Genomic DNA, 26,999 nt, shown 5'->3' with positions numbered 1-26,999 from the left:
GATGGCCGGGCCTGAGGTGTGGCCGCCCAGCCTGTAGGGGGCAGGAAAACTACCCCCTGAAGGTAAAAAACTCCTACATGGTTTCTGGGAGTCTTTCAGAGAACTCCGACTCTGTTTACGCAGAGCTTTACGTCCTACGTCATGACGCAGAACGACTACGACAGCACGTAGCGGCGCAGTCGCATGTGTTACAGCTGTGACAAACCTGAAGCCTGGTCACTTCCCGTTTCACGGAATCAGCTTTAACGCGGACCCTTGTGTGTACTTTCGGTAATGTCACCTTTCAAATATGACTCATTTGATGTAAATGACAGTAAAAATGTAGGAAATGGCATAACAGGAGGCTTCCGATTTCCCCCGAGAACTGAAGGCCGAAGCAAAGTTTGTAAAGAACCCACCAATCACCTCCGATATTACGATATGTTTTCTGCTATAGTCAGCTGATTCAGGCGAAACATTGAATAGTTTCTCTGATGACTCCTTTGTTAAAATGCTCCGGGCTCATGAAAAGTGTGTGCATCCAGGCCAAATGTAATCAGTCACCAACACGAAACATAAAAGTTTGGGAACTGCTGTGCTCCTCGTTTCTGGTTCTCAATATAATGACAATGCTGGTCAGTGTTTCTACAGCAATGGCGCTAACATGTCTGACTGTGCTGATCCAAACAGGGGTTAACAACAATGGAGAGTGGTGAGGATGGGAGATCAGGTGAATCAGAGCCTCCACAGCAGCTGTGCCGCTTCTTCTCGCAAGGAAGATACTGCAGTTTTGGGAAGAAATGTAAATTTCTACATGTGAGGGTTGATGCCGATGCTCACGAAAAGAAAACGCTCAGGACACCTGACCAGCCAGATGTTATGACTCTTGCTGCTAATATCCCCCAACCTGCCCCAGCAGCTGCACGCCGACCCTGCCGATACTTTGTCTCAGGCCACTGCACCATGGAGGACAGATGTCGCTTCTGGCATCCACCCCAGATCTCAGCATGCGACAACGTGCCTGTCTGTGACAATCTGACAAGACCAGCCCAGAGGATGCCACCAGTACAACGCCCCGGCATCCTCCAGGAGGTCAAGCTGTGTGATTTGACAGAGGATCTTGCCAAGCAGCTACGAGAAACTGAGATCAAACAGTTAAAGAAGCGTTTTCCCAAAGACCAGCTGATTATTCAGGAACGGAGTGATGGCAAAGTTACTTATTACAGGACAACTGTACAGGCCACTGATCCAGACTGGGTAAAACCTATCTTCATTACCTTACAACAGTAAACCAGTTTTCTTCTGATTAGAGAAATGGGGTGAACTAGTGCCTCATTCAACAGCAAGTGTTTGTTATAATATATATTGTTTGATATTCCTGTGATGTGATTGTAAACAACTGACTTTAAAATGAGGTAAATGTAGCCAGAATGATTAATGTCATCCAGCGTTATCTGGGAAAACACTTACCCTGTGTCTTTTAATCCACAGCCTTTTGATCTTAAAGACATTGACATCATGGTGTGCTTCCCAGACAATTACCCACAGGAGGTGAACACAACTTAGGTTACAGTTATGAAGCAACTGATTTGAATGAAGTTGATCTTCATACATTTTCCTTTCATCCTTCTAGATTTTCTCCTTGGATATACCATTGGATCAGAGCCTGCCACCTACAATGGCAAGGTACATTAAATTAATTGCTATTAATTAATTTACACTCCATGTTTAATAAAGAATATTACAATTCTACAATCCTGTAAAAAAAAAAAAATAATATATATATATATATATATCTCTGCCTGTGCAGACATGTACAACAAGCATCTTTGGAGTGGATTCAGGCCAAACATGCAACCAATCAGCTTCTGGGCAAGATAGAGCTTTTATTCCGGCCTTTTCTTCGCTGGCTAGACCGCAGTTTGGAGCGACTGTTCACTGAGGGAGCCAGGGAGGTAAAGCAACAACCTGTATTGACAGCAGATTGGAACTGCAGTGCATTTTTTTTTAAACTTCATATTAATTGCACCTTTTTCATTTTGAATTTTGCAGATGAAAAAAGATTTTGACTTAGAAAAGGCTGGCCTGCAGTTTATACCATACCAGGAGCTCCAGGCAACAGTGTGTGAAAAATCTGAGGATGATCACCCCTCAGGTCTGGCCTCTGACACCGCTGCTGCTGCAGATGGCACAGAGGATACCAATGCTGAGGGAAACCTGGAAAAGACAGAAGAGTCAGTGGAAGAAGGAAAGTTGTTGCCTTGTTGCTGTGATGAAGAGCAGCCGATGGAGGAAGCTAGTCGCCTGGTGGAGAACATTAAGATCAGCGATCCTCGCAGAGGAACAGAGGTGAAGATGTTGGGACTGAGGCTGGGAGAGAACACTGCCACTGTAGTTGCCCACCAAATTACAGTTTGTCTTCAGTGTAATAGGTAAGAAAAACAACAAAAATATGATTGAGAGCAAATGTTACATTTGAGTCATATCATATCGTATCTTTCAGGTGTAAGGTAACTGCAGACCTGACACTCTCTGGAAGGACAGTTTGTACAGCTCAGTGTGAAAAATGCAATGCCAGCATCAATGCTGCATTTAGGCCCTGCATGCTGCACCACTACAGCGATGTGCTGGGTTACCTGGACCTTCACAATGCCTCACCCGCTGACCTTGTGCTTCAGGACTGTGACCTTATTGTGGGCTGCCTCAGCTGCTCCCAGGAGTGCCCTGTGCAGGTAAGTAAACAGTCTTTTCTGCTCTTTTCTGCATGCATTTTCTGGGTGAAAGCCAACATTGTGAAATTACAGCAACAATATCTGAACTATATCTCAATGTTTTCTTTTGTTTTTTTCCCCAAACAGAATGTTTCATATGGACAAACAAAAGAGTTGAATTGTGAACACTGCCATAGCAAATTGAGCATCCTGGCAGAGAGCGTAAGATTCCAGTATATTCAGCCGCGCACCAACAAAACAGGTAAGGGCTCAGCTACTTTTCCTATAAAAGGGATCAGTAAAGGTTTAAGGTGTTACAAAAACAAAATATCTGGCAAAGTTAGCATTTTGTCCATTGTCACCATACTGCTTTATTTGCAGTTCCAAGTGTGGCTAATCACAAGACAATAAGAGACCCTGCTGTGCAAAAGGGGAAGGCACTGCCACAAAAAGGAACATGCAAACATTACAAACAGAGTCATCGCTGGCTAAGGTATCATCCTCACTGTGTCACATGTCTGAGATCCGAGCTTGGAGAAGTATCAGGCGCAAGTGGTGAAAGCGGTGCCCTCATGTTGTCAGGTTTCCCTGCTGTGGCCGTGCTTATCCCTGTGATGTGTGCCACGACGAGGACCAGGATCACCCCATGGAACTTGCCACCAGGATGATCTGTGGCTATTGTGCCAAAGAACAGGTGAGCTATAGGTCTTCACCAATCCCTGGAATATTTTTCTTTTCCAGCAAGACTTATTATAAACTGTGAATCATCAGTCATTTTGTTTCAGTGGGGGACTTAATTAAAAAAAAAAAAAAAGAGATCTCTCAAAGATCATCTCAAAGTTAGGAAGAAAAAGTTTCTTTGCCATTTCAACTGTTCATGTCAAACAGATATGTGCTGCATATGCAACTAACAAAGACCCTGGCGGGAAACCTTAAGGTATTCATAAAAAAAGACCAACGATTATATGTATAAAGGAGAAAAGTAGCAGCGAAGAGGTCGAGATACATTTTGATTAACTCCAATATTGCAAAAAAAAACAAACAAACAAACAAACAAACAACAAAATCGCATAATAATAGAAAGCTGGTTCCAACTATAAGTATGGATGCCAACTGCTTATGTCACTTTAAAGGAGACCATTTTTTAAATGTGATCCACATGTTTGCTTGCCGCAGCCATATGCCAATGGAAAGCCTTGCATTAGCTGTGGGAGCATGATGACGAGAGGTGCATTTCACAGCCACTGGGAGGGAGGACTGGGATGCAGAAACAAAGTCAAAATGAACAGGTGCGTCAACCTTAAGACAAGATTATGGTTGGTATTACAGAGGGAAAAAAAGGAGTGGTAGAGACATTTCATTCAGCCAAAAAAGAACCCCATGTTTGTTGCAGTGGTTAAGAGTTTGCTTTTCTTTTCTCCTTAGAAATGATCGACAGAAATACAGCAACACCAACAAAACAGTTTCAAGGAAGGCAGCCGGTGAAAAGAAGTAATGCGTGAACAAGAGAGCCTTTTCGTTCATAAATGGCTAATCGACTATAATTACAATGAAATCTTCCCAATGAATCATGTTGTTATGATGCACCAGTCAGAGTTGAGAGTTGTCAGTATCTTGATCTAGTACTTGATCTAATAATGTGTCAGGAGTTACTGTGGGTTGAGTTGGAGTAGTTTGTATTCTTTTGGGTCTCTCACGTTGCTGTGATGTATCTATGGATGACGAGCTCAATTTGTAAGCTTGTGGGTGACATTACAGAATCCAAAGTCACCTTTTTAGATGACAAATGAACAATCGCATCAACGCACCTGATGCCAGCATCATGAGTGGCTTTCTATAAAAATCCTGGAGAAGTGGTGACATATTTCACATTTGCAAAAATAGTTTTTGTTCTTCTTCCCTGCCTGCATAATAAATGTTTGACCCTGTACTGGTTGGAAAAGTCAGTCTAAAGCTTATCGATGTATTGTGTCTAATACACGTTCTTGAGTTCTTTTGTTAATCTTCTTGGCGAAGGTCTGTTTGTGGACATTGAGCTGCTGGGGGGTGGGTGGACTGGTGGTCTGTTCTGGTTGAGAGCAAAGCCTGTCCTGTCTTACTCCGCTATATAAAGGCAGAACTTTTCTTCTTGGTTATGAGACTTGGAGCTTTCAGTGTGCTGCAGCAAAATGCCGAACATGAGTGAGCTGGCGTTCCAGATCCTGCCCTCCAAGACATCGGACCGTCTGCTTCAGCCTCTCTGGGATTATTTGCTATTTCATCACCTGCCACTCATTTCATCTCCTTTATTCCCAGTCCTACTTGCTTTTTCAAGCTATTTCTTCTTCAGCATACCTTTCGCTATACTGGATCTTTTGGGAGAAAAGGTGCCTTCACTGTATCAATACAAGATCCAACCACAGAGGCAGCCGACCCTGAGAATGATGGCTAAGAGCTTCTTCACTGCTCTGTTTAACCACTTCTTTTTTGTTCTCCCTGCTGTCATAATTGGCACGCTCATTTTGCCAGCACCAACGATGCCGCAGGAAGCTCCTACTCCGTATGAGGTACTCATTGATGGACTGGCTACACTTCTCCTTTTTGACACTCAGTACTATATTTGGCATTTCATCCACCACAAGCATCCACAGCTCTATCGGTATGTTCATGCAATCCACCACGAATATGCAGCACCTTTTTCATGGTCAACAGAACATCTCAGCATCCCAGAACTTATGACTGTGGGGCTCTGGAGCAACCAGGACCCGATTTTTTTGAAGTGTCATCCAATGACCACGTGGTGCACGACAGTTTTCAGTATCTGGATGTCCGTGGAGGACCACGTAGGCTATGACCTGCCGTGGACCCTCAACCATCTGGTGCCTTTTGGTCTGCTGGGTGGTGCACCAGCTCATGACATGCACCACCAGAAGCCAAGCAGCAACTTTGCTCCTTTCTTCAGTCACTGGGACATTATCTTTGGCACTGCTGTTCCTCTGAAGAAAAAACTACGATAAGAACTGAATGCAAATATTCACATACTGCACCTTTTAGATATTTGTTTTGTTTAGCAGTGTCAATTTTTTTTTGATTGTTTTCTTCATTCTTTTACTGTTAATTTTGTAGTACTTCATACAGTGATCAATGGACAAACTTGCAAAATAAAATATGATAAATTTGCACTTTCATGGCTGTTCATTAGATAAAAATATTTTTTGCTTTAATGATTTCTTTGTCCTGGGCCTGGGGCCTTTCTGTGCAGTTTGCATGTTCTGCCTGTGTGGGTTTCCTCCCACCGTCCAAAGATATCATGTTTGGGTTAACTGGTGAATCTAAATTGTCTGTAGGTCTGAGTGGTTGTTGGTCTCTGTCTGTCTCTGTGTGTTGGCCCTGTGGTGGTGTGCACAGTCACATTTCATTCAAGTCATTCCAGTGAAGTAATCAGCAGTAATTAGTTGGTGGCAAACTGAGAAGGAATTCCTGCAAAAGACTTCCTGTTCTAGCTTTTCTCACAATCGTCTTACATAATAGTAATACAGTAATACAGTAATACATAATAGTAAGTGCCTTACTCAGCAGTATTTCCCTTACAAAGTCCACCAAGGAGTAAGGAGCATCTGAACAAGAGATTTTAAGAAGTGTTTGCCAGGCTGGTCACCTCAGAGTCGAACCCAAGTTAAGGGGGATTAAGGCTAACCCCTACTTGGGAAAATACTCTGGACTGAATAAAACGCTTCAGATTGCAACTATTTCAACAAAGTGACACAGCAAAAAAAAACAAAAAAAACAATGGGGGCCTGGAATGGTGTTTAATATCAAGCTTGAAGGTTTGACAACAGATTCTGTCTACAAGATTCACTTATCTGGTGTTTTGTCTTCATGACAAGTGAACATGCTTTGGACTTAGAATTAGACCTTTGATTCTTGGTTTTTTTAAGGTGGGGCTGTAAAACACTGGATTCAAAGACTGCAGACTTCACTTGTATGTAATACATAATATGACACTATCAGGTTATTTAAATTATTTTACTACTTTTGCCCATAAATATTTGAAAATGGCTAAAAATCAGGCAATAACACAAAATGAGGCAGTAATTTGTTAAATATTTATTTTATCACAAAAATTAAAAATAAAGCCAATACTACATAATCTCAATGAAGACTCTTGTTTAAATACTGAACAAACATGTTGGAAATTTGCCCTGTGTTCTCTGTTGGATGCATCTTTGTGTAGCTGATGAACTGCCGCCGTAGTTTTCGCAGCTCTGCCATGTTGATGCTCCTGGTGAGCTCGATGTTTAGCATCAGGTTAAGGACATTTGAGAAAGTTCTTCAGTGTGCAAACTCTTCTCCCATGAAGACAGAAACGTATTCTTAAGTTTTGGTAGAAAGTAACTCAACAGAGTATCTGAAGGTCACAGTGCCACAGCCCATTATGTTACTGACATAAATTAAACTTTTACCTTTCATCAAAGGTTGACCAGAGGAGAATAAATACACTTTTAAAGCTGTTTTCTGCTTGAAGTAACACCTTCAAAAGGAGAAAATCAAAGTGTTTGGTTCTGAGAAAGGCTGACACACTGCAGGTGCCAATAAAAACCCACTTCCTCTGTGTAATTTGGTTTCTCTCCACCATACATATCCCACACCGTGTCATTACTGACCTTTAAGCAAGACTGGCTGCTCTGCCTTTCATTTAATCCTTTGAACATGCATTCACCGACCATCTTTCCAACAAGCCATTTAACATGGAGTACTTTGCCTCCCGCTGGTGAGGTAATATCACATCCCTTCTGGGGTGGATGATGAAAATGAGAACCAGGTATTAACAGATGCAATAGGCACAGCTATTAGCTGCCACAGATCGCAACTCCATGAATTTGTGCATCACACAGGACTGCAAACATGAAAACAAGATCTACCAAAAACTGTTGAGCATGAAAAGAAAAATGCATTTTAAATACTGTTGACAAGTAGATTCTGTTTCAAAAGGATATTTTTTCTGTAGCTCCGGGAACTGAGACAAGATCTCCAGCAACGCTCGTCTTCTGGGCATTAAAAATTGCCTTTGAATAGAAATCATCATCATTATTATCATCTTCCAAGGAGCTCAAGTGCAAGATTAAATTGATTCGTTTGACAGATCATTCATTAAATATACAGAGAATTGTCCATGTCGGCTTCCGTAGTGACCACAATGCACCATAGAGCATTTTACGTAAGGCCACAAACAGGCGGACTGAACAGCACATGGCGCTAAGAAAGCAGAAAACTTCTTATTGGCTAGCAGCAATTTGCAGACACATCTAGTCATCACAGACAGTCGCAGTCAATATATAGATATATAAATAGAGGAGAAAGTGTATTTACATAAGAGAATATAGAAGCACACAACTGTTAAGTGACTTTGAGTTCAGATAATTTGTGACCTTGTGACCTCATGTTGCGTTGTATGCTACATGAAGCAGCAGCAAAAATAATATACCAGGGAGAAAAAAAACCTGAGTGGCTGGGAAATGAACGAATAGCCCAAATGATTTGATAAATGCATACCAATAACACATCCTGCGTGATCTTGTCCAACTCGTACAAGAAGTTTGCGGATGACAGTGGTTGCTGCAGAGAAACAAAGATCTGTTAGAATCAGGCAAAGGGAAGAGAGCACATGTACGTGTTCATAATATAACAGCATGTGCATGTTCCTCACACTCTGAGTCGACTGGTTAGGCGGGGGTGCTTTTCTTTTGAAAAGCGCGTCAGAGATGGCATCAAATGGAAGTGTGTCGTCTTTCAAGATGGTGAAGAGAGGACTGTCCCATCGGTTTCTGGAGTCTGGGGCTTCAAACCTCAGAACTAATGCGTCAAAGCTACATGAGGCAAATATCGAATACGGGTCAACCCTGACAAGGATATTTGTCAAATCCACTCTGCATCTGTGCAGCGTCTCACTCACATGTCCTGGGTATACTGCTCAGCAGCATCTCTGCTGGTATTCCACGATGAACTCTGCTCATCTGACGTCAGACAGTACACCTTCATCAGGACAAGCACAAGGACTGTATTCATAATGCGTTTCATTCAGATAAAACTGCAGCCTGTGAGCAGAGCATTTACCAGGCAATGTGGTGTCTGTGCATGTTTGATGAGGCAGAACAGCTCGTAGCGGTAGCCTGCAAAAGGTTTTAAAAGTAAACTACAGGTGAGTCACAGTATCAAAGTAAGAAATCTGCACAGCAAACTCTTAATGACGCCATTTACCTTTAATGTAATTTAGTGAGTCCAAAATTACAATGTCCTCCTTGTTGACTTTTCTAAACAACAGAGACATAAAGATGTTAGAAAGGCACTGACAGTCGGTCATCAGTGATCAACTTTTGGGGAAAATCGTGACACCTACCTCTCTACTTCTGCTTTCAGCGACGCTCTGACATTTTTCTCCTTTTGGGAGTCTGCAATACAGGAGGCAACATGAAATGACCGACAACTTGGAGGTCTTATTAGCTTATTAAATAATATAAGCTGTGTTAATAAAGCTGTGCTGTGCAAAGTCCGTCCGTGTGATGTGGTCCAGTTGGGACCAGACTCCATTCAAAATATCATCAATATAAGGCTGCATAAAAATATACGCAGTGCGTTGACCGTGAATGGAATCAGTGTTTCATAAGACGCTGCAGCTACATACACAAAACAACAACTCGAGGTGGGATGTGTTTAGCTCGACTTGCCTTCGTAAACAGAGTTTTTGTCCCGGACCAGATCTCCGTCCGACACCACGTGGACCTTCCTGTCGGTGTTCTGCTCAAAATGCCCCCTCAGCTCTTCTGCCCGCCGGCTCTTACCACTGCAGGGGTAACCGCACATCACCACCAGAGGCATGGCTGCTGGGTCCACACCCGGACCGGACTCAGACCCGATCCGCCGCCCGGTGACACTTTAACCCGGATACAAAACCCGGAGAGCGGGTCCGAGAACGACCAGCAGGCGGCGCCAGAGAGCTGCTTCAGGCAGACTGACCTCACCTTCAGATGCTGCGTGGTGGAAATAACAGCACAAACCTCCACTGGATCCTTTAGCCATTTTCATTTATTAATCAACAGAACATTTTGCACAGCAGCAAAAAGGGGAACATGACAGAAATTACAGCGAAGGTCTGGTTTGCCTCTCACTTCTGGGTTATAGACAGATGCAAAGTCAGAAAAGTCAGATTCAAATCAATGGATCCAAGAATAAAGCAGACTGGTGTGACAATGTCATTTACAAAATCATGTTACATTTGTTAAAAAAAAAAAAAAAAAAAGAAAGAACAGAAGAAAGGAAGGGGATGGTATTGGAGCTTCATCCTCTGTTTGATTTTACAACGTGCTGCTCAAACTGGATCCTCTCCTCGTCTTCTAGAAAAATTTGAGAAAAAAAGTCAGTTGTGCAATGGACGTCGTAAAAGCAAAAACAATGATCATGATAGGAATGAAAATAAACTAACATGTCTACTAGCTGTTTGTGCTGTGTTTGTCGTCCAGCTTTCAGCAGGTCGTCCACTCGTCCACTCCAGGCACCAAGAACCCTGACCTCAGCGGGAACATCTTCAAAGGCAGACTCCAGAAAGGAACCGTCCACAACACTCTTCTTGCCCATGAAATGTCCTTAAACCAATCAAAGCATACAATCATCATTTAAGGGTGCATTATAAAAATAGCAATACATTTCATTTTATTTTAAAAACATGCAACCTTTCTTACCTGTTGCCCACAGATTCCCCCTTGGATTCACCTTGAGCTTTGAAACTTTATTTTTCAGCTCAGTTAAATCGAGCATCATCGAAGATGTCATGGCAAAATATGAGATAAGGATGAAAGAAGACAAGAGTCCTGCTCTGCAGATTTTCGCCACGGTGCCTTTCATCCCTCTTGCGGGTTCTATGCAATTTGGTGGCAGTTATTGAGAATCTCTTTGCTCTTCTCTTCTGGATAGGTAGATATATTGAGAGAGGACGGGCCTAATATTGTAATGACATGAAGTCATCTGTCTGTGGTTGGCTTCTCATTGGATGCATAAGGCACATTAGTGGACCTTCTACCATTTTGATTTGCTGTGACGATCATCAAGTTTGTGATTTCCCTCCAAACGCAGTAATTGCTGCGGCCAGATGCCAATACAGACTTTTTGCCCAGCATTCAGTCGTTTATACAGAAATCAGCCTGTGACACCAAACAAAAGAAGATTCAGGTGTATAATTAAATGCACTGATTTATTTATAAGTATGTTACGTAAACATATCAAGGCACATGGGCCACTGCATGCTGAACAGATGTAATGGCTTAAGAAATGCTGTGAATCCAGAGTTCATTGGCTACTGTATGTACACAGGTCACTTTACTAAACAAATCCTTACTGTACACAGTATCAAAAGTACAAATTTCTTTCAACAAGCATTACAAAAGAACAAGTTGTGAATAGGTCATTCTTTTACAGCTCTGCAGGTTGCCTGCAGAGTGATTTAAGGATTACAGGAAAAAAAAAAACAAACAAAAAAAAAAAAAACCCCAGCTCATATAGTTCTCACGTAGAAAAGTTCACTTGCCAGTTCAGTCAATATGACCATATAACCTCACTATCATTCCCAAAATAATTTATAAAATTTAATAATGTGGAATAATACACATTTTTCATAACTAATTTTTACATTGCACTGAGATTACATGTAACTCTTCAAAGCCTTTCAACATTTAACAATCACTGCCATTTACCATGGAGGTAGGAACTGTCATGTACTCATTACAAAGCAAGAGGTACTGCTTTACAAATCAGGACCTGTGATTGAGTGCACTGGCATAATGAGTGTTAACGGGTCAAGGGTCTAAAATATTCATCTGGTTATTTATTTATTTATTAGTCACTTCACAGGTCCTGGTTTCTAAAGCATTATCTCTAATATGCTGACAAACATCACTTTCACACTTGTTCTGGATTATCCAGAACAATGTACCCTGATTTGACATAACATTGACCATTCACTTGCCTGAAAAATACACTTCTGGCAACATGAGGTATTTTCAATACTGCTGCACCACACATCCAATACCTCCCCACGTTTCGCCTGAATGATCGCTTCAAAGAAAAAAATTAAATAGATTTTAGTTTGTTTTTTTTTTTAAAGAAAGGCCAGATTCGGAACAACATAGGCTCCTACAAACCAAGCATCTTAAACAACCAAAGATAAAAACATCTTAGAATTCTTATACAGTCAAAAGAAAATCTTATGTGTAGCCTAACGTAAGTAGGCTTTGCTTAGCTAAACAGCTCTGCTCCTGTAAGTACTGCTTTAAAATGAATATTGGATTACATTATCTTTTGTGATAAACAGTGAGTAAAATTTGAGCTTTGTACTGCAATTGCAACACAGTCAACATAAAAACTGAAACCTGAATCCCATTCAGGTGATAGTGTGTAGCATTTCATACTTTTAAGTGAATTAGATTTACTGCCAGTTACAAAGGCAAAAATCCACCCTGTCAGTGTTACACAAAATACCAGATGTAAATCTAACAGATGTTTTTAGCTCTCTTTTCAGGGTGGAAGGTTTTAAAAAAAAAAAAAAAAAAAAAAAAAAAAAGCTTATGCGGTACTATGAGTGCAGTTATGTCTGGAAGGCAGGATGAATATATTAACATGCAAAGTTAAGTAAAAATAATTGAAATTTGAATATTAATTTGTCCTCTTGTTTATGAAAATACAATTTGATATGAAATGTTAAGGATCTGTTTGAATATACTGCGTGGTCTTGGAATAACTTGAAAAGACTGAAACACTCTGCAACACCTCCATGCATAATATCGCACACCCCTTTGTTACCCTCACATGGCTCTTACTACCAGGGAGAAACGGTTTGTGCCTGAGAGTGAGCACTCACTTTTAAGCTGCAGTCCGTGGTTTTGTCACAGTGCAGAGGTGCAGACTCTTCTGGCTGTGAGGGCTCAGTTTCAATTAGCTCTGGTGACATATTATTTACCTGCTCAGTCTCTGCTGATCGAACTGGCTGATTATCCTGCTCCTTCTCCCTAAACTCTGCCACCTCCTCTCCTTCTCCATCTTGTCCTTCAGGATCTTTGATTTTGTGTACAATGAAAAGATGTCTGCTGAGAGACAGCACAGATGTGAAACACAGGCCACAGTGAAGGCACTGAGGAGTGGCTTCATCAGTTTTATGCTGAGGTATATGCTGCTGGAACTGTGTACTGTCATCTGTGATGAAGCCGCACTTGGAACAGCGGTACTGAGTTTTCAGACGCTTCGCTAGCGGTGCCTCAAGACGATCCTTCCCCTCCTTCTTGGTGTCAACGACAGGTTTTTCTGATACAACTCCCTGCCAACCAAGCAGTCACACACACTTGAAAATGATGACCTATACGATCAATAACACTTTCATATGTGCCTGCAGTTGTGTTCTTTTGTGTTGTAAAAGCATTTAAGTAAATACCTACCTTGCTCACAGACTTTTTTGAGTCCTGGATAGCGTTTTTTGGCATTTGGCTGAGATCAGGATTTTTGATACCGTGCATTAGACTGATATGGTTCTTCAACATCACAGTTGTCGTAAATATTGTCTTTGAATCCGTACAATACCTTAAGCATTGACACAAAAAAAAAAAAAAAAAAAAAAAAAAAAAGTTTTAATTAAAATATTTGATTAGCTTCAATTTGTTACCCACTGATTAGTTAATTTTCAACCATAATAACCTTACCAACAAGTGTAGCTCCTCTTCTTTCCATCATGCTCCATGCGAATATGTCTTCTCAGACTGGTTGCAGAGTTGAAAGACTGCTCACAATGTCTACAAGGATACTTCTTTATTGACTGTTGGAATTAAAAGAAAGTTCAAATTAAAATTATGCTGCATTGTTAGCCTGATTTATGAAGTAATCCTAAACATGCAAGTCCATCATGTAGACACAAATAATGATTAGGGAATTCCTGTTATTTTTATTTTTAACATTATTAAAAATTAAAACAAATGATCTTTTTTTTTTATTTCCAGTATTCACATTAAACAGTTCAATAACTGTCACACTTAGCTGGGAATTAGCGACAGAAATGTACACAGCAACTTGTGTCTCACCACAAATATTCTCAATCAACACCAACTGTGACCTCAGCTGCAGGACTCACTGTTGTCAGACCCAGCTGTCATCTGTCCTGTCAGCACTGCTGAAAGAACAGTGCCTGGCCAAATTTTCTGAAGTATGCATGGCTAGAAATACCTACTTGATGATAACAGTTTTGAGGTTCACTAATTGATGAGTACGACAGGGGAAAATTGGATTTTTGTTCATATTTTAATCACTTCAACCAAGGTAGAAACAAATTTTCTCCCATGTTGATTATTTTTGCAGGATTACATAAAAAAAAAAAAAAAACTTGACAGCACCCAGTTATCAGTATCAGTGAAGCACTGAAATTGATTTAAAAAGCAGTATATGGATTCTACAGATCATAAATTATTAACGCAATCACAAGGGGAATTTATGACCACTTACCTTTCCGTGTTTAGTCTTTACATGAGAAACATAGGAGTCTCTTTCTGGAAACCACTGAAGACACTCCCCGCATGTCCAGCCAACAGGCTTTACACGAGGTTTGCTGTCCCGCTCAGCCTTTTTTCTGGGGCTATCTGTGTGTTTAACAGGACTGCGATTCTTCTGCTGTTGAACGGGATGAGCATCTTGGTACCATTTTTCGGACTGTATGCTGTTCTTCTCTGTCTCTCCAGTCAAGTTTCCCATGTGCACAACCTGCAAAAGAGAAGGTAAATGCCAATATAAACAAACACACACACACGCACACATTTATCTCACAACAGGTAACATGTTTGTTGGACTGGGATTTAACATGTTGATTTCTATGCCCCATTAACAAGGGTTTGTAGATTTATGTTGTCGCTGACAGGTTGACAAAGGGCTTGCTTGGATATAATGTCAGCACACAGTATAAACTTTATTGGAAAAATGGATAATAGCGGCTACAGCCTATTTTTCCTTTTGATTATTTAATTATGAATTTGTTGACCAAGTAATTGATAAAGGTTTCTCTTACTACATCATCATATTCAACTTGGTTCATGCCTTTTAACAGCAAGCCAGCAAATTATTTGAAAGTAAAGTTAAACAAGAGCTTAAGAGAATGCAACAACCTAACCTTGAAGTGCTGCACCAGCAGCTGTTTTTGTGGAAAGACAGAATTGCATTCTGGACACTTGAATACACAGGTCACACGTTTGTTGGCATTCTCATGAAAATGCTGAAACAGTAACTGCTTCTTGTTGAAAATGGCCTCACATGAACACTTAAAGATTAACCTGCAAAACAGAAATGAAACTGTTAAAAAGACCTGCAAGACTATAAAAAGAAGGATACAACTTTTGACAGTCAGCTCACGAAATGTCAACTCACAGAGGGGATGCTTTGATTGCACTGTGTTTATTTTTCAAATGGGCTTCACAGCTGTCAGAGGTCTTTAAAGCAACTGGACAGATTGAGCACTTGTAAAAGACCTCACAGTGTTTCTCTTCAATGTGAGACTTTTGTCCTTGATGGGTCTTGAAAACCATATCGCAATGAAGACATCTGGAAAAAAGAAAAACAATACAACTTTTCTGTAACCTGATATATGTAAGTTGATCTATGTGTATATATATATTATATATAAACTGAGCCACAATACAGTATAACCTAACAGCCAAATCCAAAGCATAGATCCTCAGTCTGGTTAAGACTACAGACAAGATCATGGGATGCCCACCTCTCCCCAAGGATCTTTTGGAACAGGCTAACATCAGGCAGGCTGACAGTATTCCCATGTATTGTACGCTACTCTCCTGAACTAAGGCAGGGGGGGCAAAGGCTCCCTCTATATAAACCTAACAGCTTCAAACATTCATTCAACCCTCACTCAGTTCAGCTCATTAATGATCAAATAGAAATGGAGTAGGGGTATGCAACAGTAGTGGGTGTAAAGCTGTCTTTTGTGCACTGTCTATTTATACATGCACAGCTGTTTCTGCACAAATCTTTTTTCACATTTCTATTTTACATTTTTTTCTTATTGTATACTGTGGTCTGTTTTTGTACTGTGTGCATGTAGGAATTTCGCTCTGTCCAGAACAAATTTCTCCCAAGGGACACAAAGCGACCCTTGCATTACCTGTAGCTGACATTGCTAATAAATGTTTTGTACTTCATTCCTGGTCACTTACTTGTACCAAGCCTTGCGTGCGTAGTGCAGACAATTTTCCTTAACATGCTTCTGTATGTCTGCAGAGCGACTCAGGGCACCGCACTCAGGACAGCAGTAAGGAGACTTGTGTGCGTGAATACGCTGGTGAGCTCTGAAGCTGCACTTGTTGGGTAACAACATTGAGCACACCCTACACATCTGAGACAAAAAAAAAAAAAGACATTAAAACAAGAAAAACGTAAACCAGGGAAAACACACAAGTACTCGTCACAAATCTTTGAATAATTATCAGAAACTTTGACTCACTAGTCCTTCCACATCTCCTGATGGCCTCTGGTAATGGCCTGCAAGTGCTTTGTAGTCAGGTAGCTGCTTGTTACACTCCATACATCTGAGTCTGTGGCAAACAACATTGTCTGAATATAACGGCAGGACGGGTTGGTTTTTGCGAGATTGCGATGTTGAGGTGTTAGGGTTTGCATTTGCAGGTTCAGCGCTTAGGGGTACAAACATTTGCTCTTCTGCTATGGGTTTCATATGGAGCTGTGTGCACTGCATCACCATGCCATTGTTCTTGTGCTCACGGGCATGCGCCAACAAGGCACACTTGTTGAAGAACACCATCGTCTTTGCACAGTGTGTACATCCCACTTCAATGTGAACGCTCCTCCTGCTGTAATGATATGCTAGACTCCTCTCCACCCCAAAGGAGTCCCCGCACTCGAGGCAGCAGTACCCACGTGGTGGAAGGCTGATATTGCTCTCTGGAGGAGGGTTCAGGTTGGGCACATATGTAGGCACAGGGTTGGCATTGTTCAACAGTCTGTTTAAGGTTCCTGCCGCTGTGTTGGGAATGGATGTGCGAGGATGAGGGTTTGCTGTTTTGACTTGATGCACCAATGGGACTGTACTGTACACGGTCGAGGAGAGAGTGTGCTGGCTTTGTTGATGAGAGGTGGATCGGGCAGCTACTGAAGCAGCAACACTGTGAGGGACCAAGTTCAAACTCGCTAAGTGCATTGCTTTGGGAAGGAAGTTTGTGTTAGCTGTATGCCCTGTTGTGGGCGACACTCTCTTTGGTTTCTTCCCCTTATGTGCAACGGACCTTTTCACAGGAGCACTGGCATTATGAAATACTGCTGTGGACTGTGCTATGCCCGACCTCTTGGAGTTTGCCTCCGATTTGTTGAGCAAAACCTTTGTAGCAGAGCTGGTTTTATTCTGTATTCCAACAATGCTATCGAAAGCCATACTTTGAGACTGATGAGGAGACATATTGCAATAAGAGTCTTCACTAATCATGCTCTGCGATGGAGAGGATTCGTAGGTAGAATGAACTTCATCCGTTTCTGAATCTGGCAGCACACTGGTGACGGTTCGCTTGATCTGGCCAGATGTGGTTTTGATAGTCTTAATTCTGACCCTGGGTATAGCAGGGGGTGAACCAGATGTCAATGCAGGGGATGCTTTGCCACTACTATCACTGCAGATGCTTACAGGGCTATCAGAGGGTTTCATTAACCGTTTGACAGCTTCAAGTGGACTTCTGGGGCTTCGTGGGGATATGGGCACCATGGGGCTAGCTTTTACACAGTCATTTTGAACTACTGACGTCTCACTGGGATCTTTTCTAGCGTTCAGAGCTACCAGGGCCTCAAGGCATGACGATAATTTATATGTCTGAGATTTGACATGTGGGTAAGAGGAAGGAACATATATTGTGGTTCCTGAATTGCAGTTAGTCTCAGTAAAATTCTGGTTACCGCTTGGCGGGGGAAGTGCACTATGAACTCTAGGTGTTGTATCAGTTTCATTTTTGACACCGATATCTGATGGCTCCTCACTTTTACTTCTTTCTTCTCTACTCCTTTGAGTGTTATTGAGAATATCCGAGTCCTTCGGACAATCGTCAAACATGCTAAGGTCCAATTTTTTTGGATTGTCCGGGACTGAGATTTCTGGAAAACAGGGCCTCTCTTGTTTTGAATGCATTTCATCTCTAATACACTGAGTGTCTTCAGATTCAGGACTGGAGATGGGACTAAAGTGAGAAAGAGACTGGGAAAAAACTGGTGTTCCATCTGGTTTTTGCTGTATAGGTGCCTTTCCGAGAAACTCTGTCGAACCTTCTCCATTCAAAGCAGAGACAAATGATTTAGAGAAGCCAGCATTAGTTGTCTCGGCAGAGTCGGTGGAGAACTCCTGTCCCCCGACTCCATTCTGCAATGCTGATCCTGAGTGAAGTCTATCAGCAAAGCCCTCCAGGGACTCCTGGCGACTTGTGTTCTTCACAATAACACTTACAGCAGGAACATCTGATAACGAGACCGCTTGGTTACTCAACAAACTGTCATCCAGACACATCCCCGTGTGTTTCAGCTGACTCTCTGTCTCCTCATGACTCCCCTGGATGGGCTCTTTGGCGTCCAACCCTGTGGCATCTGGGATGTCAAAGGCGGCCAGAAGATCATCAAAATCTGGGGTTTTCATGTCACCCATGGCTGCGTAGTCTCATAAACCTATAGAAACAAGTGAAAGGTTGGTTCCAACACACACCGTGGGCCTCCAGAGCAGAGTTTATCAAAGTGTTTCCGTTTAACAGTCCGGTAGCTGACCCCTTAGCTGGTCGGTAACGTCAGTTTGGCTAGCAGCAAAACGTTGTCTCGTCTCTGCAGCTGCTGTCTTACAAAGTAAAACGTATTAACATTTTTACTTAACATTTCCCACAAACCGCCGTGCTCACTGAGTTTCCAAACGTAACAACACCTTCACAAAGTGAGTTGTTTTGATGTTAGCGTGGCTAACTCGGGGCTGCAGGGAGTTAGCCGAGCAGCTACATAACGGACACTTAGCAACACAGCAGCCTAGCTTAGTGACATGTTAGCGCGCAAATGATTTACTCCAGCTGGTGGCCTAAACTCACAGACATCGACACGCAGCTTCGCTTACCATTTGATCCGGTTAAGTTTAACAGCTCTAGTAAATCAGCTATGCAGTGAAGTGAAGACGCGCAGCGCTGGGCAGCTAATGTTGGCTGTGACAGGGCTTCATGGCTAAACTACAAGCTAACTTGGTTTTCCTTTAACCCGTCGGTGTGATCGCACCCTCCGTGCTGTCTTGCAGGCAGAAGGCGGAGCCGCTCACTGATATAAATCACCCCCAGAGAGGAGGAGAACTCTGTTCACTGGAAATCAGCTGCTGCAAAGTAAAGTCTGATGAGTAGTACAGGGGAGGTTGTATCTGGGGTGAGTATGTTGAAAACATACACACTCCATAAGTAACGCACTGTGGTCAGAGCTGTCAACCTTTTGGATGTGAAGTTATAGCTGCAAACTTCTGCCACATCTTGATTTTTAGTATCAATCTAGTTGCAACAACGTGCAAACATTGTTCACTCACAATTCAAGGTGGTGATGCACGAAATACAGTGGTACTGATTTAAAGGTTGTGTGTGTGTGTGTGTGTGTGAAGTTTTTGTTTTCCTAAACAACAATATTTGGTTGACACAGTGTGTGGTGTAAATGTAAAGCTATCAGAAGGATACCAAAAACCCAGTGAGAGACACCTGATGGATATCCATATTAAAACATATGTATTTCTTTGATTTGCTCTGTGTCATCCCACCCATCTTGGCAGTCAGGGCAAGACAGTATTTTGTCAATTTATAATCAGGATGTAAATATGGGCATCAGATCCATTGTTTACTCTTTTCTAGCAACCTGGATATGCCGCAAATCACAGAGAAAGATAAGGTATTGTTTAACTTTTTGTTTTTTAGATGCGTACCCGGACTAACTGGTGTTAATGCTAAGTGGTTTTTCTTGGTGAAATAAAGCGAAGTGGAATTGAATGCAGATAGTTCAACAATGGAGCTGATTAAACATTTGCCAGCTTTAACTGACACTTTGTGGGTACTTTGTGGGTCAGTGAAGTCAAGAGCACGCTTCTGACGCATATTATCATCTGATTTCTGTCTATGAATTGAGGCGGATTTTTATTTACTATTTTATTTATTTATTTGATATTATATGCAAAACAGTTATCCTCCAGCCATTAGATTTCTCAAGCTATGACTGTCACATCGAAACCATCAAATTACTCTGTTCTGTTGGCAGATGGGTTTATGGAGAACATAACAGAATGTCTTAACTTACTGAACCAATACAGTCGTTTGCAGTAACATCTGCTAATGAAGTTCAGGTTTATGTGGCTCTCTGAACACAAATATTATGAGGCTTTAAACAAGAATGACTGTTTATCACCTCTGTCGAGACTGACTGAGCCCACATTGAGTGTTATGAACCATGGAATAATTGTATTTTTGCATTGTATTATTTATTTATTTATTTTTTTCTGTGAGACAGAAGATTAAATTTGAAATGCAGCAAGTGCAACAAACAGTCTCTGGTTATTTCCAGTCATGAATTATCATCATGAATGTAACGGTACTGCTATATATTTAATCGACCAGATGATGGCCAGTAATGACCCTGGGGCGATCTAATAATACAGTGCGTACTTGATGTAGTATCTGTTCAGTCACTGAAAGAGATTTTCTCGTGCAAATAGAATTTAACTCTACAATGCTGTGAGATGAACATTTTTGGAATTACAGAATAAAAAGTTACTTAAAATTCTAATGATATAGTCATGATCTTAACCTCTACAAAGTCTGCGTTGATTGTTTTTGCTCCCTATCTAAAGACATTTTCTTCTTGAGTAGATTGTTTGTTTTCTTTTTTGCAAATAATCTGAATGGTTTTATGATTAGGAAATAAATTGCTAATTTTGTTCATTCAAATCCTTGTGACAAATTTATTCCTCTTCTTATTAATTATAGGAGTCTCTGCAGTACTTGTGTGATGTGGACCACGCGTTCCAACAGATAAACCTATAATTAAACTACCACATTCTTTTTTTCTGTTATTCATTTACATGATAATCTCTTATTCAGAGACTAGTCCAGTCCGGGGCTCTAATATATTTATTTTTGATGAAGAATTCAATTTATCATTTACCTCTACAAAGTCTGCGTTGATTGTTTTTGCTTCCTATCTAAAGACATTTTCTTCTTGAGTAGATAGTTTGTTTTCTTTTTTGCAAACAATCTGAATTGTTTTATGATTAGGAAATAAATTGCTAATTTTGTTTATTCAAATCCTTGTGACAAATGTATTCCTCTTCTTATTAATTATAGGAGTCTCTGCAGTACTTGTGTGATGTGGACCACACGTTCCAACAGATAAACCTATAATTAAACTACCACATTCTTTTTTTCTGTTATTCATTTACACGATAATCTCTTATTCAGAGACTAGTCCAGTCCGGGGCTCTAATATATTTATTTTTGATGAAGAATTAAATTTTTATCATTTAGCAAGTGATGTACTTGATCAACATCACGTCTGCATTGTTGCTTCATAAGAAATCTTGCATAATGACGCTGTCATTTACTACCTGAGAAAGATCAGAGCAGTACACAACACACCTCCCTGTTAATTAATGATAAGATTTATCATCGAGGGCCAGGGTATATTTTCCCACTGTGCCTTCTACTGCGCTGCATTTCAAAGCTGGCTTTAGAAGGACCAACAATGAGTAAGCCATTGCATCTTCTTTTCTTTGAGTTAATTTATCTCATAGAGTACATAGATAGACAACCGTTTATTTGTTCTGAATTACTGCTTGATCAAGCTGAAGCTGCTCTCCTGAAAGCTGCTACACGGAAGTGAACAGTTGTTCTGTTTTTCAGCTGAAATCAGGGGTGTCCAGCCAGAAAATATACGCCACAGTAATGGCCACGGTGTGGTCAACCATGGCTTTGAAATACAGGTAAGTGTTATCTCTCCTTTTTTATAGAATATGACACAACATTTTTTATTTTATTTTTAAATAAAAATACGTCTTTATCCTCTCAGGAAGACAACTATGCTGATGTCAGCAGCTTCAGTGGGCAGGATAAAAACACTAAAAAGAGATTTGGATCATACCTAAGGTGTGTCATTCAAGTATAAATAATTTCCTTTCCTATAAGAAAAGTAGTAGCTTCAGAAATGTTGATCTTGTTTTTACAGTATGTGTAACCGTTATTAATGTTCATACAAGAAAAATCTGTGCTATTGTTTCTTCAGATGCTGTAATATGTATGAGGTTTATTTTCCTGGCTTGTGATTTAAATGTAGCCCATTTAATTCAAGAAAAAAAAAATCAAGGCAAGGATATTTGAATTAAATGTATATTTTGTTTAGAATGGCACCTTACTTCTAATTTTTGTTCTGGACTTCAGCCGAGTCACCAGACCAATTAATGCCACAGAGGATTACATCAAATCTCACTCAAAAACCTTCAAGTACATTGTGCTGGGAATACTCGGAGCGGGTAAAGTTAAAAAATTTCATCATTCAGGATAAATTATTATTGCATTTAATCACAGGTGGTGTCCTCTACACATTGAGGTCTTATGATGTTTATTCAGAAGAGCGCAACGGAAAGACATAACCATGCGGATTCAGACTGTTATTTTTGATCATGCTCTATTTATTTATTTATTTTTTATTTTGTTCTTTAGGTTATGTGGCATATTTCATTGCAGCCTGTGTATTGAATTTTGAGAGGGCCATTGGTCTTGTAGTCTTGACCAGTTTTGCTGTTGTTGCAAAATCATATGAGCTTCTGAAGGAGTACAAAGGAGAAAGCATCAGTCGGTGTTTCAAACCAGTTGCTAGATGCTTTAAAGAAAAACTGCATTGGCTGAGATGGTGAGTCTTTCTCTTTTTTATTTTTCCAAAAACTGTAAAATCACATTTACAATGGAATGTGTTAATAACCAAGGTGTTTTTGTTTTGTTCATTTTTTTCACTTACAGGGTTTTCATGTTGGCAGCTGTGGTCCTGCTTGTGGTGTGGCTCATCATAGACACAAGCAAGAGACCTGAGCAGCTTATATCCTTCGGAGGAGTGTGCATGTTTGTCGTGCTCGTTTTCCTCTTCTCAGTGCACAGGACAGCTGTGAGTTTCTACCAGTGTCTCCACTGAAGGAAGAAATAATTACCTTAGATCTGCTTCAGAACTTTGCCTCGGGCGTTGCACTCAAGTTATCTCAGTCTGTTTTGCTGAGTCTTTGGATATCACCTGACCTTGCGCCTTTATTATGATAGGATTTATCAGAAGGGCTTCCATGTAGTAACACAACACTTTGCTTAGGCTCCATAATAAAACGACTCTCAAATGATTTGCTTTTATGCTAATCTTTATAGGTAACATGGAGGCCTGTGTTTTGGGGTCTTGGCCTTCAGTTCTGTGTTGGCCTTTTTGTTATAAGAACAGAGCCTGGAATAATTGCTTTTGAATGGCTTGGAAGACAAGTCCAGGTATTACATTTATTTCTTTTCTTTTTGTGAAGTAAGAAAATGTGTAAATGGTGTATTTTACAGCATATTTTTCTTAGAAATTATAACCAGCATTTAAATTAATATCAATACCATTTTTTACTACTAGTAGTAATGAGCCACTCTGAAGATAATCATATATATGATGCTATTCACTACTTACATTCATTCGAACTGTTGGATTAACCAAAATGTAAGGAAAAGTAATGTACTTTTATTTTACTTTACTTGACTCATCTTTGTTCTGCCCTCAGTTTCTGCTAATTGTCACTTTAGTTCCTTTAGCATAACTTCAATGATTAACTGACTCCACCATAAATGTTATCGTTATCATCGTTGTGCATAGACTGGAGTAAAGACATAAGAAAATAACTTGAAATAGCAGGATAAAGCATTTTTTTTTATCTTTGTCTGATAATTTCAGATATTTCTTGACTATACCAAAGAAGGGTCTTCGTTTGTTTTTGGGGATCTAATTGCAAACATTTTTGCCTTTCAAGTAAGAGGATTTATTCTTCACTTAATCAACATAGCAAATTATTGAAATTGACCGTCCTTAACTGGAGTTTTCTGTTTTTATCCTCAGGCTTTGCCAATTGTTGTGTTCTTCAGCAGTGTGATGTCAGTCCTTTACTTTTTGGGGGTAATGCAGTGGCTCATACTGAAGGTAAAGCAAAGATGAAACATGTTTCTCGCAATATCACAAATGTCTTTTTAGTTACAGGTGTACAGGTGCTGTGATACTGTGACCATGAGCCATGCGCTTTTGTCCACAGATCTCATGGGTAATGCAGATAACGATGGGAACCTCTCCCACAGAGACCTTGAGTGTGGCAGGCAACATATTTGTTGGGCAGGTACTTCAGTTAAGGCTTGAACATTTCTGTTTTGCTCTGAAATTTCATGAATATTAATCTCCGCCTTTTATCTTAACAATAACAACAATCAGTTGATAAGTTACCATTTGATAACTTGATTACAATATTAACAGTTTGTATGCTTTTCTGTGCTTCTTGTTTACCTTTGCATCGCGATTTTTGCAAATTAGACTGAAGCTCCACTGCTGATTCGCCCCTATTTGAAGGACATGACCAAATCTGAGATCCATGCTGTGATGACCGGTGGATTTGCCACAATAGCAGGCAGCGTCATGGGGGCATTCATCTCATTTGGGGTGAGATTAAGCTGTTTTTATGACATAAGTTTGTTTCTTATGACAAAAAATAAGAATATTATGTTTATAGCATATAACACATTTAATGAAGAAGAGGGATCAGAAAGCTTAGCAAGGATTGATTTATTTTTTATTATAAATCACTGGGATGATGTTGTTTAGGTGATCTGACGTCACTCCTCTCTGTTTCAAAAACTTAAATGCAATCATAGATAATGCCTTGAAATTCAATGCTGTAGACTTTGCACCAAGCCCTGAAATAAGATTTCAGATTAATTATTAGTAGTACTTAGTCACAAAAAAAGAACCACGACTGAAATTTTGAGGACATCAACAATATCGTTGGGTTAAACCTAAACCTGTCTAGAAATGTGCCAGAGAAAACCAAACCCTGCTACCCTTTCAGTAGCAGCCATTAAAATCTGGTCGCTTATTAAAATTGTGGTCAAAAGATAGTCATAGTACTGGAACAGGTTGGACCAAAACAAGTTTGAAGGTCACTGGAAAGAAGCCAAGCTCCTGGGAGAGGTTTCAGTAAGAATTCTGCTGACAAGCGTTCAAAGCAGATCTTAAGAAAACTACTGAGTACAAGGTCAAGAGCACAGTTAGCGGAGTAATGAAAAACACAAGCAAACAAATTCATAATTTGAGGATGGTTTTGTTTACTATCTATCATTTGAACAACATTTCAATTGCAACATGCAAATACCACATGCCATGGCTATTCTCTGGGATTGAACAACTCACTGTGTTTGGCAGATTGATGCATCTTCTTTGATATCAGCGTCTGTGATGGCTGCTCCTTGTGCCTTGGCCATCTCAAAGTTGTCTTATCCAGAGACAGCTAAAAGTCCCTTCAAATCAGAGAAGAATATTAAAGTGGCTTGTGGGTGTGTTTGTCGGCCTCTTAATCCTTTCTCAATCCTCTCATGGGTTTCTTTCCTCTGCTTTTGTGAGTGAAATTTATTTTATTTATTTATTTATTTTTTACTCACCAGAGATGAACAGAACATCCTGGAAGCTGCTAGCAACGGAGCATCTGCTTCAATAGGTCTTGTTGCAAACATTGCAGCAAACTTGATAGCCTTTCTTGCCATCCTTGGATTCATAAATCAAGCTTTGAGTTGGCTTGGAGGGATGGTGGGATATCCCTTAGTCACATTTCAGGTATCCTTTAACAAAAGACTAAAATCATGATAATAGCAGTAGATTTTGATAATGTGGAAATCTCTTTATATTTTAAATGTTGATCAATTTATTGGATAATAATTACATGTAATTAATGAAATTGAATAAGGGATTCTAAAAATGACTTTTGCTTCTTTGCTCATAGCTCATTTGCTCTTACTTGTTCATGCCTGTGGCCTTCATGATGGGTATACCATATGATGAAAGTTTCACTGTGGCTGAACTAATCGGTATAAAGCTCTTCCTCAATGAGTTTGTGGCTTATGAAAAATTATCTATGCTGAAGAAGAACAGGCTCAGCGGACTTGAGGAAATTATAGGAGGTGAAAGGCAATGGATATCTGTGAGTAAATGTTCTTTGTTGGAGTTTTAATGTTGACAGTGTATGTGTCCAACAAGTATAAGTCAAAGGTAGCAGCACAAATGCTTTTTTTTTTTTTTTTCTTGTTTTAGATTCGATCAGAAACAATCGCCACTTACGCACTTTGTGGGTTCGCCAACTTTAGCTCACTGGGTATTGTGATTGGTGGTCTCTGTAAGTATGTTATCATCCCTTCAAGTTTTTGTCCTGTTGCAGGATCAGCAATGATTTTTGACATACAATATTTTCTTTCCTTTTTTTTTTTCTTTTCACCAAAGCCTCTATATGCCCAGCAAGAAGAAGTGATATTGCTTCTCTAGTGTTCAGGGCCATGATCACCGGCACTACTGTATCTCTTGTCAATGCTTGCATTGCAGGTAAGAGCTGGAATTGGTTTTAAGAGCATCTGAGGAGTATCTTATATTGTGATTTAACTGAATAGCTCTGACATTGTGTCTCAGGAATCCTCTTTGAAGCTAAACTGGACTGTGTGGGGCTATTCGGGATGTCTGCTTTCAATGCCACAGATGTAAACATTCAAAGTTGTTGTTTGGACCTCTTTCAAAGGTACGCCTTTATACTTTAGTATAGATATCTTAAATAAATATATATTCATTCATTAGTGACACATAAATACATTTGTGCACTTGGGATGTTAAAGATCTCCCTGTGATATGGGCTCATGTGCTTAAATCAAACTTTGATCAAATTTGTTCTTTTGCAGCACGACAAAGAATGGCACCATTTCATTTGAAGGCTCTTGGAGCAACGTCATAAATGCCACTGTGTTTTTCTCTAAATGTTGTCAGTGTTGTGGTCTTTCTCATGGGGCACTTTGTAATTAGAGGAGAAAAGTAAAGTCTGTTTTTACACTGTACTCACTTCATATTTATAGATGTTAAAACCAAAAATTTAAAGGGCAAACATAGAGAATTGTACCTCAGGAAATTTTCAGATATCAACTGTGTGATCAGTGTAAATATTTAAAATAG

The 26,999-nt window shown here is 40.2% G+C and overlaps 5 protein-coding genes across 6 annotated transcripts; 3 read left to right on the top strand and 2 right to left on the bottom strand.

Moving 5' to 3' along the window:
* The first annotated feature begins 170 nt into the window (after positions 1 to 170).
* LOC115056542 (uncharacterized) lies at positions 171 to 4,733 on the top strand. Its single transcript, XM_029523062.1, has 12 exons — positions 171 to 270; positions 670 to 1,236; positions 1,471 to 1,530; positions 1,613 to 1,665; positions 1,790 to 1,934; positions 2,032 to 2,411; positions 2,483 to 2,711; positions 2,838 to 2,952; positions 3,072 to 3,183; positions 3,273 to 3,384; positions 3,867 to 3,979; positions 4,116 to 4,733. The coding sequence occupies exons 2-12, from the start codon at positions 682 to 684 to the stop codon at positions 4,183 to 4,185; spliced, it is 1,944 nt and encodes a 647-aa protein (XP_029378922.1). The 5' UTR covers positions 171 to 270; positions 670 to 681; the 3' UTR covers positions 4,186 to 4,733.
* Positions 4,734 to 4,823: 90 nt separating this feature from the next.
* Positions 4,824 to 5,820, top strand: ch25hl1.1 (cholesterol 25-hydroxylase like 1, tandem duplicate 1). Its single transcript, XM_029523063.1, has 2 exons — positions 4,824 to 5,717; positions 5,754 to 5,820. The coding sequence occupies exon 1, from the start codon at positions 4,859 to 4,861 to the stop codon at positions 5,684 to 5,686; it is 828 nt and encodes a 275-aa protein (XP_029378923.1). The 5' UTR covers positions 4,824 to 4,858; the 3' UTR covers positions 5,687 to 5,717; positions 5,754 to 5,820.
* A 933-nt stretch (positions 5,821 to 6,753) lies between these two features.
* On the bottom strand, positions 6,754 to 9,590 carry kti12 (KTI12 chromatin associated homolog). The gene is made up of 9 exons (XM_029523429.1): positions 9,395 to 9,590; positions 9,067 to 9,118; positions 8,928 to 8,980; positions 8,784 to 8,839; positions 8,623 to 8,702; positions 8,377 to 8,536; positions 8,223 to 8,285; positions 7,667 to 7,735; positions 6,754 to 6,965 (listed from the first exon to the last, which is right to left on the bottom strand). The coding sequence occupies exons 1-9, from the start codon at positions 9,543 to 9,545 to the stop codon at positions 6,822 to 6,824; spliced, it is 828 nt and encodes a 275-aa protein (XP_029379289.1). The 5' UTR covers positions 9,546 to 9,590; the 3' UTR covers positions 6,754 to 6,821.
* Positions 9,591 to 10,739: 1,149 nt separating this feature from the next.
* Positions 10,740 to 18,984, bottom strand: znf592 (zinc finger protein 592). 2 transcript variants are annotated; one of them, XM_029523781.1, is made up of 10 exons: positions 18,847 to 18,984; positions 16,204 to 18,416; positions 15,917 to 16,095; positions 15,114 to 15,287; positions 14,860 to 15,019; positions 14,202 to 14,456; positions 13,409 to 13,521; positions 13,148 to 13,289; positions 12,676 to 13,029; positions 10,740 to 10,864 (listed from the first exon to the last, which is right to left on the bottom strand). In XM_029523781.1, exons 2-10 carry the CDS (start codon positions 18,394 to 18,396, stop codon positions 10,841 to 10,843), a joined length of 3,594 nt encoding a protein of 1,197 aa, XP_029379641.1. In that variant the 5' UTR covers positions 18,397 to 18,416; positions 18,847 to 18,984; the 3' UTR covers positions 10,740 to 10,840. The 2 variants fall into 2 exon arrangements, with proteins under 2 accessions (XP_029379641.1, XP_029379640.1); XM_029523780.1 differs by lacking the exon at positions 10,740 to 10,864 and having other exon boundaries at positions 10,911 to 13,029.
* A 638-nt stretch (positions 18,985 to 19,622) lies between these two features.
* slc28a1 (solute carrier family 28 member 1) lies at positions 19,623 to 26,930 on the top strand. The gene is made up of 18 exons (XM_029522453.1): positions 19,623 to 19,649; positions 21,613 to 21,729; positions 21,816 to 21,892; positions 22,184 to 22,275; positions 22,466 to 22,655; positions 22,763 to 22,904; positions 23,153 to 23,266; positions 23,709 to 23,783; positions 23,871 to 23,951; positions 24,061 to 24,141; positions 24,333 to 24,458; positions 25,218 to 25,348; positions 25,457 to 25,625; positions 25,792 to 25,989; positions 26,100 to 26,181; positions 26,286 to 26,384; positions 26,469 to 26,574; positions 26,732 to 26,930. Exons 1-18 carry the CDS (start codon positions 19,623 to 19,625, stop codon positions 26,850 to 26,852), a joined length of 2,028 nt encoding a protein of 675 aa, XP_029378313.1. The 3' UTR covers positions 26,853 to 26,930.
* Positions 26,931 to 26,999: the final 69 nt, after the last annotated feature.

This window comes from Echeneis naucrates, chromosome 16 (assembly GCF_900963305.1).
Source record: "Echeneis naucrates chromosome 16, fEcheNa1.1, whole genome shotgun sequence".
In the NCBI taxonomy this organism is placed as follows: domain Eukaryota; kingdom Metazoa; phylum Chordata; class Actinopteri; order Carangiformes; family Echeneidae; genus Echeneis; species Echeneis naucrates.
This window is presented reverse-complemented; position numbering and strand designations above follow the sequence as displayed.

Excerpts from the sequence above, each read along its gene's own strand:
- LOC115056542 (XM_029523062.1), top strand. The coding sequence starts at position 682 with ATGGAGAGTGGTGAGGATGGGAGATCAGGTGAATCAGAGCCTCCACAG. Across the intron at positions 2,412-2,482 it reads GTTTGTCTTCAGTGTAATAG|GTGTAAGGTAACTGCAGACC; the intron begins GTAAGAAAAACA and ends CGTATCTTTCAG. Across the intron at positions 2,953-3,071 it reads GCCGCGCACCAACAAAACAG|TTCCAAGTGTGGCTAATCAC; the intron begins GTAAGGGCTCAG and ends CTTTATTTGCAG.
- ch25hl1.1 (XM_029523063.1), top strand. The coding sequence starts at position 4,859 with ATGCCGAACATGAGTGAGCTGGCGTTCCAGATCCTGCCCTCCAAGACA.
- kti12 (XM_029523429.1), bottom strand. The coding sequence starts at position 9,545 with ATGCCTCTGGTGGTGATGTGCGGTTACCCCTGCAGTGGTAAGAGCCGG. Across the intron at positions 8,703-8,783 it reads CACAGACACCACATTGCCTG|GTGTACTGTCTGACGTCAGA; the intron begins GTAAATGCTCTG and ends GTCCTGATGAAG. Across the intron at positions 8,286-8,376 it reads CTAACCAGTCGACTCAGAGT|CAACCACTGTCATCCGCAAA; the intron begins GTGAGGAACATG and ends GTTTCTCTGCAG.
- znf592 (XM_029523780.1), bottom strand. The coding sequence starts at position 18,396 with ATGGGTGACATGAAAACCCCAGATTTTGATGATCTTCTGGCCGCCTTT. Across the intron at positions 15,288-15,916 it reads GCACGCAAGGCTTGGTACAA|ATGTCTTCATTGCGATATGG; the intron begins GTAAGTGACCAG and ends TCTTTTTTCCAG. Across the intron at positions 15,020-15,113 it reads GCAATCAAAGCATCCCCTCT|GTTAATCTTTAAGTGTTCAT; the intron begins GTGAGTTGACAT and ends TCTGTTTTGCAG.
- slc28a1 (XM_029522453.1), top strand. The coding sequence starts at position 19,623 with ATGCCGCAAATCACAGAGAAAGATAAG. Across the intron at positions 23,267-23,708 it reads GGCTTGGAAGACAAGTCCAG|ATATTTCTTGACTATACCAA; the intron begins GTATTACATTTA and ends TGATAATTTCAG. Across the intron at positions 24,459-25,217 it reads GGGCATTCATCTCATTTGGG|ATTGATGCATCTTCTTTGAT; the intron begins GTGAGATTAAGC and ends TGTGTTTGGCAG.